A 12,865-nucleotide genomic window follows, 5' to 3' on the forward strand; every position below is an offset into this window, starting at 1 on the left:
ATGACCGACCATAGTCCTGCATAGTCATGCATAGTCAATGCATTCCATTGGGCATGCAGAGGATTGGACACCATTGTTATTTTTGATGTTCTCCTTCTATGACAAAGCAGAACAATGAGCCAAACCTTGGGTACATAAAAAATTGACATCCTTTAATTCAGTTTCTGCCATATGAAGCATCATACAGGTTAAGAATAAAAGCAAACTTTGTTGTGTAACTTCCCAGCCTCACGTCACATCGAGAACCTCGTTGAAAGCCGAGTTATTACATGCTGTTTTTCTTCTTACAGAGGTGGGGTGATGTACACACCCTGAACACTTCCTCACATCGATGAATAAACAGCTTCCTAATTTCATTGCCACAATATGAAAGCCTGAGCTTGTGTAAGGACGGCGATTCACACAGTGTCCTCTGCGTGAAAATAAAACAGGTAAAGTGACTGTAATGAAAGCCTCAAGCTTATTCACCACTTACAGTATATCCCCAGATTGCTAAGTATATGATGCATGGTATCATAATCTGAGATGACTGGGTATATACGGTGTAGTGACTCGTCAGAATACAGGTAAGGTTATCATTTCAGAACAATAGCTGAATCATTTTCTTGAAAAGAACATTTTTTCCACTTCACTGTACTACATGCCATAAAGTGATCACTCAGCCCTGTGCTCAAAACTGGAACTCAAAAAAGTTCTTCTGCTTGAAGATAGTTCTTAAAGAGACAGGTTGTACCCAGATCATAATGGTCTACTCACTACGTCACCCATGTCTCCAAGAGGAAAAAAATATAATTCTGGACTTATACCAGAGTATGCTGAAGCAATGTATGCCTGCTAAGAGTAGATCTAGATTACTGCCATAAAGCATGCCAATTCTGTTGTATATTATGGTAAAACTGTCAGTTTGAGAGAGACCACCCCCTTATACTAAACTCCACCCACTTGCCTCATCACTTCTATAAAATAATAGAAACATAAAATAGCAAGAAAGCTGGAAATCTTTTAAGCTATTTTTATATACTAGAAACCGTCCATAAACAGATGAGGCCCCTATCACTGAGTTAGTATTTTGAAATACATAATACAGTTGACCTACATAAAGTCAGATGGGGACATAAAAATGAGAACCGAGCTCAGTGATCCTGAGAGTTTTCTCAGTGATCTCAGTGTTCTTGAGAGTTTTCATGGTGATCTCAGAGATCTTGGGAGTTTTCACAGTGATCTTAGTGATCTTGAGAGTTTTCACAGTCAACTCAGTGATCGTGAGAGTTTTCACAGTGATCTCAGTGATCGTGAGAGTTTTCACAGAAATATCAGTGATCTTGAGAGTTTTCACAGTGATCTCAGTGATCTTGAGAGTTTTTACAGTGATCTTGAGAGTTATTTTATTTGTTGGCTGATCGCTGTCCCTTTTACATGGGCCGAACATCAGGATGAAGTGTTCCTATGAATGCCCAGCTGCCTGCTGCAATAAAATAGAGCAAGCAAAACCACCGAGACACTTCCTCCTGCAGATAGTGACCCAGACAATGGAGATCACTGCTGTCTGCTCTCTTGACATCCTCAATCCATAGCTTGCCACTAGAGATGAGTGAACCGGGTTCGGGTTCGAGTCCATCCGAACCCGATCGTTCGGCATTTGATTAGCGTTGGCTGCTGAACTTGGATAAAGCTCTAAGGTTGTCTGGAAAACATGGATACAGCCAATCACTATATCCATGTTTTCCACATAGCTTTAGTGCTTTATCCAACTTCAGCAGCAACCGCTAATCAAATGCAGAAAGTTCGGGTTCGGATGGACTCGAGCATGCTCAAGGTTCGCTCATCTCTACTTGCCACTTGATGTACTTGAAGTCTGATTCTAAGATTGGTTAATGGATTTACACAATATTCCCAGCATTATTTCTGTTCTCATTCACTTTCCCTCCAGTAGGGTCCTATGTTTAATCCTGAGGTGCCCTATTAGGTATCCATCATGAAGCAATTTTGATCCCATGTAAACAACCATCCCTAATTTTAAGGGGTTGTTTTGTTTAGGAACCCCAGGTCCTCTATTAAGGATTTAGTAAACCATAAATGGATCTTACTTATTCAGGTGTTGGTATACATTGGGAAATTCAGATGGTGATTTTATGAGTTGGTCTTGGTTGGTCCAAGAAGTTTATCATATTGGACCACAATGCTGTAGTTTAAAAGACCAATATGGACGAAGTTGATCACTGAAGACGTTTCACTAAAGATGAGCACAACATGCTCGAGTCTGATTTTTTGGTATTTGGGAACCGCTGGATGCAGCCCTGGGGAGTCCTGGATAACACGACCATAGGCCTATGGCTGTATCCTTGTTTTTCAGTATTCAAATGCCAAACGATCGCTCAAGTTGCACTCATCTTTACACTTTATCTAGCATGCAAAATAAAGTCCTGGAACTCACTATGAATACTGGGACTTTCTTTAGCATACTTCCTCCATGTGCATAACTGGATACAAGCCGACCGTCCCAACCTTACCCCTACAGAACCCTACAATATCCAGGCAAAAGTCAAACCATGGCAAACAAACTTTTTGACGGACCTTTACCATTGGTTGGCATCTGTCATGCCTGTTCCTATCACAAAAAGATGGTGACGGCGAGCTGAAAAATGTCTAGAGGTCCTTTCATATGGGCCAAATAAGTGTGTAAAGGACTCCAGTTCCAGATCATGTATAACGGCCTTCTTACACGGGCTGGAGGAAAAAGCGAGCTGCGACCTGTCAGATCAGTGCTCATTCATTCTCCGCAGATAAGAGCGGGGGGCTGCGGGAGGGCTGCCCGGACATCCATAGAAGGCAGGTGGCCCATAGAAGATAGTGGAAGTCTGATGTTACAAGCAGCGATGGCCATCAGACCAAAGCTATCGTTCTAGTGTTTTTCAACATTTTGAAAGACAAGGATCAGCCCACATTGTGCATGTCTGCTGATCGTTGCCTTTTAACAGGAGCTATTCTAGTACACCAAGCAATCCGATAATCGTCCAGATGTGGCCGGTAATCGCGCCTTAAGGACCAGCGATCAGCTGACAAACAAGAAAACACAACCCATTGTGTTCAGTGGACACATCATGAGTTGTAATACTCAATTCCTCCTGTAGTGGCGCTCTATCGTTAATTTATACATCTCCATTGCAAATATATATATGGTAAGAGCCTGGTTCTCCGCTCAGATAGCCACCATCTATATCCCATTCCTCAAATAAAATGGATTTACACATTGTGCCGTGTTTTACAACCTCCCCCCCCCCCCCCCCCGCTCTATCACAATTTGTCACAAATAAGTTGCCAGTTTGCTTTGATCTTTATGTGTATAGAATTTAAATGGCATCATTAGTCATCCGCGTATACTTAATTAGCCGATATGCAGTCACTTGAAGGAGCTAAAGGACAGGAAAACATCAATTTTCACAGAGGATACAAATACCATGTTACTTTAAAGGCGACTGCATCTGCTTAAAACCCTTCTACGTGGAAAATGTCGGACCATTAAATGGTCTACGAGAATAAGAATTTCGAGGTCACTTTGGCTGCATTGCATGAAAGAATCTTCTTTGTAAACTCATAAATTATTTGTTGGTGTAAAGATGAATACGCTACAGTGAGCCAAGACGTGTACCGGGAAAGACATATCGGGTTTATCTCTGAATCCAGCCGAGGAAATCAGCTTTAGATCACAAAGCAATCACTCATTACTAGTCCAAGATGTCAATGTCTTACACAAAGCAGGACTGGGTGCAGAATGACTTCTATAATGAACTGATAACATGAGCATGAAATGGCCTGAATTATCTCTATACTGGGGGTGGTCATTACGGGAGAGAAGCCTATCGGCCCTGTGAGCAAAGCAATGGGATATAGAGTCATATATGGAGAGAGAAGAGACTTCAAGGGGCTCTTCTACAACACAAATCTCCGACATACAAGTATATTAAGGCTCCGTATGACCTTCAAGTGTTCAAAATGGATGACAATTGTGCCAACTTCCATTAGACCATATTATGGAAGAAGGCTCTCTTAAAAGGGGTTATCCAGCGAAAATCTTTTTCTTTCAATTCAACTGATGTCAGAGAGTTATATAGATTTGTAATTTACTTCTATTTTAAATCAGCTGCTGTATGTCCTGCAGGAAGTGATGTATTCTTTCCGTTCTCACACAGTGCTCACTGTTGCCACCTCTGTCCATGTCAGGAACTGTCCAGAGCAGGAAAGGTTTTTCTATGGGGATTTGCTACTGATCTGGACAGTTCCTGACATGGACAGAGGTGGCAGCAGAGAGCACTGTGTCAGACTGGAAAGAATAAACCACTTCCTGCAGGACATGAAATCTGCAATAGAGGCTCAGAATGAAGCCTCCGACTCGGATGTAAACCTAGCCTAAAATATTACATGTATAGAAGGTATCTCTGAAATGTGATGATATACAGAGGTGTCATGTATATATATATATATATAAAACAGAACATGTGCTAACTACAAACTCTGTAATGTGCTTTTATTATTTTTTCGCTCATTATGACATTTTAAAGCAATGATACACATGCAGCCAGCAGGGGTCGCTATTTCAATGGATTCTATGGTCAGACTTCCCATGGGCAGTTTTAAGCCTTCTGCCAAATTAAAAAAAATAATAAGACTCTAAACACTGGAAGTCCTGGCTTCTTGCTGTCCTCTCTACGCTGAAAATGCCGTAGTTAACAAAGAGGATGGCAAAAGTACATGGGATACATGTGATTGCCCTCTTTCACATGTAGGGACAGGATACTCTGTCGGCAACACAGTCCGCTGACAGGCTACACCATCTGATCAATGGATCCCCCCCCCCCCCAGATTCTCACTGAATGGAGAATGGATGATCAGGGCAACGGGAATACAAGCAGGTACAATAGAGGAAGGTTGGGGCTACTCACTTGCATTTTTTCTTTCAAATCGTACCAAGCATAAAGAGACAGGTATGCCTTAAAAAAAAAAAGAATACTCACCTCCCCCGATCCCCGCTACTGCTGGTCCACTCTGATCAGCCTTTTCTGGAATCACAGCAATGACCCGCCTTGACCAGTAGGGCTGTGCAGGCATTCCCTCCATATATATATATATATATATATATATATATATATATATATATACATACATATGGAGATGTGGACCAGGAATCAGTGTATATATATATATATATATATATATATATATATATATATATACACACACACACACACACACACAAATACACATATAGATAGGGACCAGGAGTCAGTGTGCAGTAAGGAGAGATAGGCACTGCCAGAATGGCCCCGGTGGGAGATCAGGCAGCTAAGTAGCCTATATGTTTTGTTTTGAGGCCTGGCTCCATTTACAGACCCCTTGTACTAGATAAGAGCCTTATTATGGATCAATTTTGCACTGAGCACATGCTGCAGCCAGACAGTGGCCCATCTGCCACATAAGAAGACACCCGTATAATAAATGGCACATGGTAGGACGGGGCTGGGCAGCAGACTTTGCCCTGTCCTTATGTTATGCCTATGCTTCTTGGATATTTTCATCCCATCCCATGTAAAACCAGCGTAATTACTAGTTCACCAGAAATTAATCAACACTTTGACTAAATAAAGTCATCCTGGCTGCCAAAAGTAGCGTCTCAGTTATGTTATCTTCATTCCTACATCACTGGAGGATCCCTCTAAGGTGCTCGGCATATATCCTATGTGTCGGGTGTCAGCTGTAATCTTTAAATAACGTCATCTAACTATATCATTAAAAACCCATCATTTTCAGGTTCCACCTGTTCCGGCTGACACCAGGCGTGCCTTCATACTTCTCATTGTGTTCTGAACAAATGCCCCGGTGACTAAATGACGTTGTGAATTTTTTGGTCTCTTGAAGGACCCTTGATAATGTCTGTCCGTGTGTTATCTCCGATAGTTGTAACGCACCTAGAGACAACGTTCTTTTCAGACAAGTGCACTGAAAGCCACAAAGACGGTATTCATCCTTCATCTTTTGTTGAATTCTGACAAATCTTAAATGCACATTAAAATAATGCACCAGGCACAGCAGATCAGTTTTACATAGTGCTCCTTTTATAGGATATTACATTGAAGGCCTATACATAATTCAGACCATTAATACATTATCAGTAGGGGTTACCCCCCTATAACATTGGAGCACCGATGCCTTAACTGCAGTACATGGTACAGTGCCATTCATATGACTGTGGGTATGCCTGGTACTGCAGCTTCACTCATTCAAATGAATGGGACAGAGGGTGTTTTAGCTGTAGTACCAGGCAGTCACATTGCAGTTTTCAGGCAGATGTCCAGAAGGCCATAAAACTCCTATGAAACTGAATACTCTTAAAGGGACAATAAAATATTGAGAGGAAAAAAATAGCAACACAATGTCATTAGTCTTCTTTATTCCTTCCCTGCCTAAAAACTATGGGGGAGATTTATCAAACATGGTGTAAAGTGAGACTGGCTCAGTTGCCCCTAGCAACCAATCAGATTCCACCTTCCATTTCCCAAAGAGTCTGTGAGGAATGAGAAGTGGAATCTAATTGGTTGCTAGGGGCGACTGAGCCAGTTTCACTTACACCATCTGTGATAAATCTCTCTCTCTCTCACACACACACACAATTATAAAAAAAATTTCCTCTAGTTTTCTCAAGTTTAGGAATGTGTTGGGGCTTAGACTGCATATAAGCTGTGGGGCAGGGCTTAGGCTGTGTGTAGCTAGAGACCGTTTGTTACGGTAAGAACTGACAAAGAAATTCAAACAATTGGAACTCCTCCCCTTTTAGATAACTCCGCCCTTTCAACAATTTCTAGAAAATATACCGATATTTCTGTACTAGCTTTTAAAAAGATAGTTATAAAGGCTAGTAAAGAGATGTGAAGACTTTCTGTTTTATCTCAGTTTATCTGTTTATTTCAATGTTTAATGTCCCTTTAAATGCTATGGATAACTTTGCACTGATTCTTTTTTTTATTGTTAATTTGCTTCTTAGCCTCTTTCGAAATAGTTTTTTTTTTTAACTCTAAAGTTCTGCTGAGAGAAACCTAAGGCTGTCAGTAGGCAGAGGGTAGAGAAACCGTGAAGGACAGCTCACACCAACTGGGGTATACACAGATACAAGGGGCAAACCTGCATATCAGTTGTGTACAAGTATAGAGAAAAAAAAAACGTTAATTCAGCAAACTGTAGAGACTGTAGAAGCAAAAGTAAGCACACTTTTTCCATAAGAATCTATGGAGAAAACAAAAATACAAAAATATCTGTTAAAAGCTCTCCATGACCTTTAAACAGTCACAATAAAAAAAAATTCCCAGAATTACTGGCTGCAGGAATATATATATATATATATATATATATATATATATATATATATGATAAAACATACATTTGAAGCTGTGACGGAAAGCTTGCTTCCTCAGTGACACTAAGTGAATTTATGTTGTTCTTCCTGTACTGGAGAATGTATATTAATGGCCATTTCCATTAAGGACTTCTGCTGACATCAGTAAGCACTTTGCACATGTAAGTAAAAAAAAACTCCAAAGCATTTTTTTTTCTGCCTAGGCTGCTAACCTGTTTCCTTGAATAGAAAGCAAAAATAAAATAAAAGCAGCAGACAGAATTGCTTACATGTTTCTTTCGCAATCCCATATAAAACCACAGTGCTCAGTGTTGTGCAAATGTACTTGCACATTAGAATGGTTAAGAGGGTGCAGAAAGTATGTTTGTTTTTCCTAAATGAGTTCTACGTACGCTGGAGTAGTTTAATGACACATCAATAAAATGCTGGGATGTTTAATATACTACTTCTGTCACTGAAAACGTCCTCGGAGATTACATAAAATGGGTTTTATAGTAATATGAGGAGCGAAATGACAGAACGAAAAACCAAAATTACAGAACAGAAAACCGTACAGAACAGAAATCTGAGATCAGTGGCTCAGAGGTGGATTTTTATTTGGGGATCACCGTCACTGTAAAGTCCTGACGTTCAGGTGGTTTTAAGATGTATGTCATTTAAAGGGGAACTCCCGCTATTTTTTTTTTTTATTATTTCAAATTAACTGATGTTAGAGAGTTATATAGATTTGTAATTCACTTCTATTTAAAAATCTCAAGTCTTCCAGTACTTATCAGCTGCTGTGTGTCCTGCAGGAAGTGGTGTATTCTTTCCAGTCTGACACAGTGCTCTCTGCTGCCACCTCTGTCCATGTCAGGAACTGTCCAGAGCAGGAGAGGTTTTCTATAGGGATTTGCTGCTGCTCTGGACAGTTCTTGACATGGACAGAAGTGGCAGCAGAGAGCACTGTATCAGACTGGAAAGAATGCACCACTTTCTGCAGGACATACAGCAGCTGATAAGTACGGGAATGCTTGAGATTTTTAAATAGAAGTAAATTACAAATCTTTATAACTTTCTGACACCAGTTGATTTGATTAAGCATTGAATGTACACAAGCTATGTGGGGCTGCCCAGGCAATTGTCAGATCGTACGTGCAGCCCATAGGAAACAGTGAAGGTTGTTGTCAGGCTGATTGTTGGTGTTTCAGACTGTTGAAAGACAATTATCAGCCGAGATTGTGCATGTCAGCTTATTATTGTCTTCTATTACAAAAAACGTTTATCGGTCGTAGCGGCCGATATTGGCTGAATACAGCCGATAATCGATTCATGTAATAGGGCCTTAAGATACAGCTAAGGAATATTCTTCTACAAGATACTCTGGTCACTATGCAGTGCTAAAACCAGAGTAGGGGTAACCGTTCTATGTCAGGGATCCTTCTCCAGATTCGTCAGGGCAGTCTTTAAGAGGCAAGAGGCTGGTCCCCAATAGAACAAAGAGCATAGGCCGAGGTATTCTACTGATAAACGCACGGCTACCTTGAGGTGTCTTGAGGAGTCTGCTACACCCAGTTGTATAGGTCTGGGCCTCTAGCTACTCAACCTGGCACTCTCTGATCTGGTTGGGCCAAAGGCAGTCTTCTATATAATGCTACTAACCGTGAGATAAGTATTGTCTTCTGCACACAAACCTATTCTCTCAGCACAATCGCAGCAGAATACTGCTACTAGTTAGACAAGGTCCCCAAGAGGGTCCCCCCGTACCTAGTTCCAGTCAACCTAAACTTTTCTCAAGTCCTACTGCACTGCTTCTACCCAGCAACTACCTCAACACCTAAGTCTCCTACACCTGCACCTAGTGAGCTATCTTACTCTTGTTCGTTTGGTTAAGTACTGGACTCTGTGACTTTGCTAGCAGAAAACGATGCTGCCCCTTTAAAGACTTTTCTTCAACCAGGTAATGTTTAATGCATTTCCCTTATCCGTTCCAGGCGTTCCATTTCAGGAACGTCTCTATTTAAATGTAACTATTGAAACACTCCATAATCCCCGGTGAAACACATTCCTGTGGGCAGAGTTTAGTTCTCAATAGGTATATTAAGCTCATGATTAATGTTCTAGCAGAGAGCTGACATTTTAAATACTGTTTTTCCTGTAATGTTGATGAGACTTATTCCCTTCTGAAATGTCACAGTGAACAGGCAGCACGCGCAGAAATGTACATAAATAGAGGTAAATAAATGAAAAATAGACAGCATTGTGTGATAGATGAGATATAGAAATCTATACAGAAGTGAGGACAGAGGAGAGGCACAGCCAGCGCCTATCATCTATACTAATGCAATGCTTTATGGAGGAATTTAGGAGTTATTACTTAAAGCGACTCTGTACCCACAATCTGCCCCCCCAAACCACTTGTACCTTCGGATAGCTGCTTTTAATCCAAGATCTGTCCAGGGGTCCGTTTGGCAGGGCATGCAGTTATTGTCTTAAAAAACTACTTTTAAACTGGCGGGCTGGGGCTTAGATTGGCGGGCCGGGGCTTAGATTGTGTATGCATTAGGCTGGCACACCCTCTCTGTCCCTCCTCCCCGCCCTCCTCATCATTATAAATGCTTCAGGCAGATTGTCTCCTATTCCTCAGCTGTGTCAGCATGGCACATGGGCTGGATCGTTAAGACACCTGTGTAATGTTCAGACTTAGGAGAGGCATTCCTAATGATAAAAAGGGTGGGGAGGAGGGACGGAGGGGTGGTGCAAAGTTAGGGCACAGATACTTTCATTGGGCACGTGGCTGCAAGTTTAAAAGTAGTATTTTAGGACAATAACTTCATCACCTGCCGAACGGACCCCAGGACAGAGCTTGGATTAAAAGCAGCTAATCGAAGGTACAAGTGGTTTGGGGGGGGGGGGGCAGATTGAACATAATAACAAATGTATTCTTATCCATCCCGAACCCCTGTAGAACCACATCGCTGCTCCTGGACCGCAGCTTGCCCCCGGCCTGCCCCTTTGGCTTCTGCAGTGTCACAACCCAGCCTCTGTAATGCCTGCTCAGCCAGTCAGTGACTGAGGCAGGACACCGCTGCAGTCACCGATTGGCTGAGCAGGTACTTTCCTCCTGGTTGTAATGTATCAGGAAGCTGGAAGAAAATGAAGTCCGGCGTCTGTCAAAGAAGTGGTGATATGGCGCCACGGGGGCATGGAGGCAGGTAGGTATACATTCTTTATAATGTTCCTGCACCCTCCTGCCTGCGGAGGATTTTTAGTTGTGGCCAGAGTTATCCTTTAAAAAAAATATACACACAGACAAGATTTTCCTTGAAATCATGCAGTGTTGCCTTACAACATGATATAATACATGTGCATTTTTGGGGAAATGGGTCAGGGGACGTTTTACAGCAATTATGGGTGAAGGGGTGGCCTTTTTTTAGGGGGTGTGGGTTATTTTGCATATATATATATATATATATATATATATATATATATTTTATATTATTTTTAATTTTTTTACTTTTTTTTGTTCCTACAGTCTGTCCCCCCAAAGGTGAAAAAAGACCACTAGGGACCTTATTATTATTTTATCAACAGTATAATTTTCCACTAGAAATGGAGCTGTACAGCAGTCACAGGGGAAATTAGCCCGTCTGTAGGGACTATATTCATTTATAGGAGCATGCTAGATATAATCAGACGTAAGGATAGATTTACACTCCGCACTGCCCTATTTTATATAATTGGTCATGAACTGCTCAACCACATATGCGGGAGACTACCACGCCGGACTATATCGGCGGCCCTTGATGGTGCTCTGCCAACAAGACTTGAAGTGAGATATAGAAAAGAAGCAGCACTCACAATGAATTCCATATTTATTGTGTGCAAACAAAAAACGATAAACAGCGGGATATTGGGGTACCAGCAAGTGTGTTTCAATAAGTTGTCGGCGCCTGTTTATCAGTTATTGTTTGTACACAGTAAGTGACTATGGAATTCATGGTGAGTGCCGCTTATTTTCTATATCTCACCTCAAGACTTGTAGATATATTCAGACCCAGCAACTGCTTCCTACATGCCGTATACCTGCAATTGACATGACCATCAGGACTAATAATGGCAGCAAGGATAGAGAAGACAGAACTGGGGAAAAATTCTTCTTTCTAGAGTACCAACCAGTCAAAATCCTAAATAATCATCTCATCAGGTGGCTTAAACACATACTATAACTATATAATGACGTGGATGTTAAAGGCGTTTTCCAGCATTAGAAAAAGCACAGCTACTTTCTTGCAACTACAGCACCACCCCCTGACATCAGATTGTGTGTGGTATTGCAATTTATGTCTATTTACTTCAGTGGAACTGAGCTGCACAACCACACCCAAACTGAGGACAAGACTGGTGTGCTGTTTCTGGAAGAAGGCACCCATGTTTTTCTAAGCCTGGGCAACTCCTTTAGGGACCTGGACTATTAAGGATCAGAAATATTCAGAACAGATTTATTGTTATTGTTATTATATTATTACCTAGGACGTTCACAGGAAGAGGCATAATCATGAAAATTCAGACCACTTACCACAAGCCGTAATTGAGGAGCTCAGAGAGGTGACTCCTGTGGGAAGGCCTCCTTTAGTTACCACTGATGCTACAGAAGGGGTGGAAGGCGAAGAAGAAGTCACAGACGATGGGTTTGATGTTGTTATCCTCTCTGCAGACTCCATGTCTGGAACAAAGCATGAAGCAAATATTAAATATATAACAATAGAGAAACAATTGTGTGATGATAACAATTGTGTGAAACTAAAATCCTACACAACATAGAAAGAAGATGGCTAGCCACATGGCATACATAAAGCTGACCATAGATATAGTGGGGGATTCAAGGAAGATATCGGCCAAATGTTATTTCCTATTACTTTGTTATTACGATCTTGAAAAGGAAAATTTTAAATCAAAGTTGGGCCGCCTCGTTGACATTACATTTACAGCTTTACAGCTATTGTTATTGGCATTATGCTTATGTTTATGGCTAGCTTAAAGGGAACCTGTCACCATGTAAATGCTACCTAAGCATCAACATCATGTTATAGAGCAGGAAGATCTGAGTAGATTGATATATATCTTATTGGGAAAAGATTTTGTATAACTTTTAAGTTATTCATTGAAATCTCTGATTTTCCATGCTAAAGAGTCCGTTCCATTGAGTGACACCACCCACTGGACTCCTTAACCCTGAACGGTCAGGGATTTTAATCGAGAAATTACAAGTTATACGGAATCATTTCCCACAAGATTAAATATCAATCTGCTCCGTTCTTCCTGCTCTATAACATGCTGCTGATAGATTTCATAGCATCGTCTTAATGAAAAGATCCCTTTAAACCATAGGGTCCTAGTGAAAAGTCAGCTGATTCTGCCGATTTTGGTGAGACCCGCTGACTCTTTAAAGTGTATGAAGGCATTCCAATCTCTATGGTG

General features: G+C 41.2%; 1 protein-coding gene across 27 annotated transcripts in view; it reads right to left on the reverse strand.

The window, feature by feature from the left end:
- The window catches only part of BAZ2B (bromodomain adjacent to zinc finger domain 2B), a 267,049-nt gene that overhangs the window by 86,435 nt on the left and 167,749 nt on the right, over positions 1–12,865 (reverse strand). For all 27 annotated transcript variants that reach the window (XM_069982753.1, XM_069982751.1, XM_069982754.1 and 24 more), the window contains one exon: positions 11,964–12,110. In XM_069982753.1, coding sequence (XP_069838854.1) covers positions 11,964–12,108 — 145 coding nt within the window. In that variant the 5' untranslated portion in view covers positions 12,109–12,110. The remainder of the gene's footprint in view (positions 1–11,963; positions 12,111–12,865) is intronic.

Source organism: Dendropsophus ebraccatus, chromosome 9 (assembly GCF_027789765.1).
Source record: "Dendropsophus ebraccatus isolate aDenEbr1 chromosome 9, aDenEbr1.pat, whole genome shotgun sequence".
In the NCBI taxonomy this organism is placed as follows: Eukaryota; Metazoa; Chordata; class Amphibia; order Anura; family Hylidae; genus Dendropsophus; species Dendropsophus ebraccatus.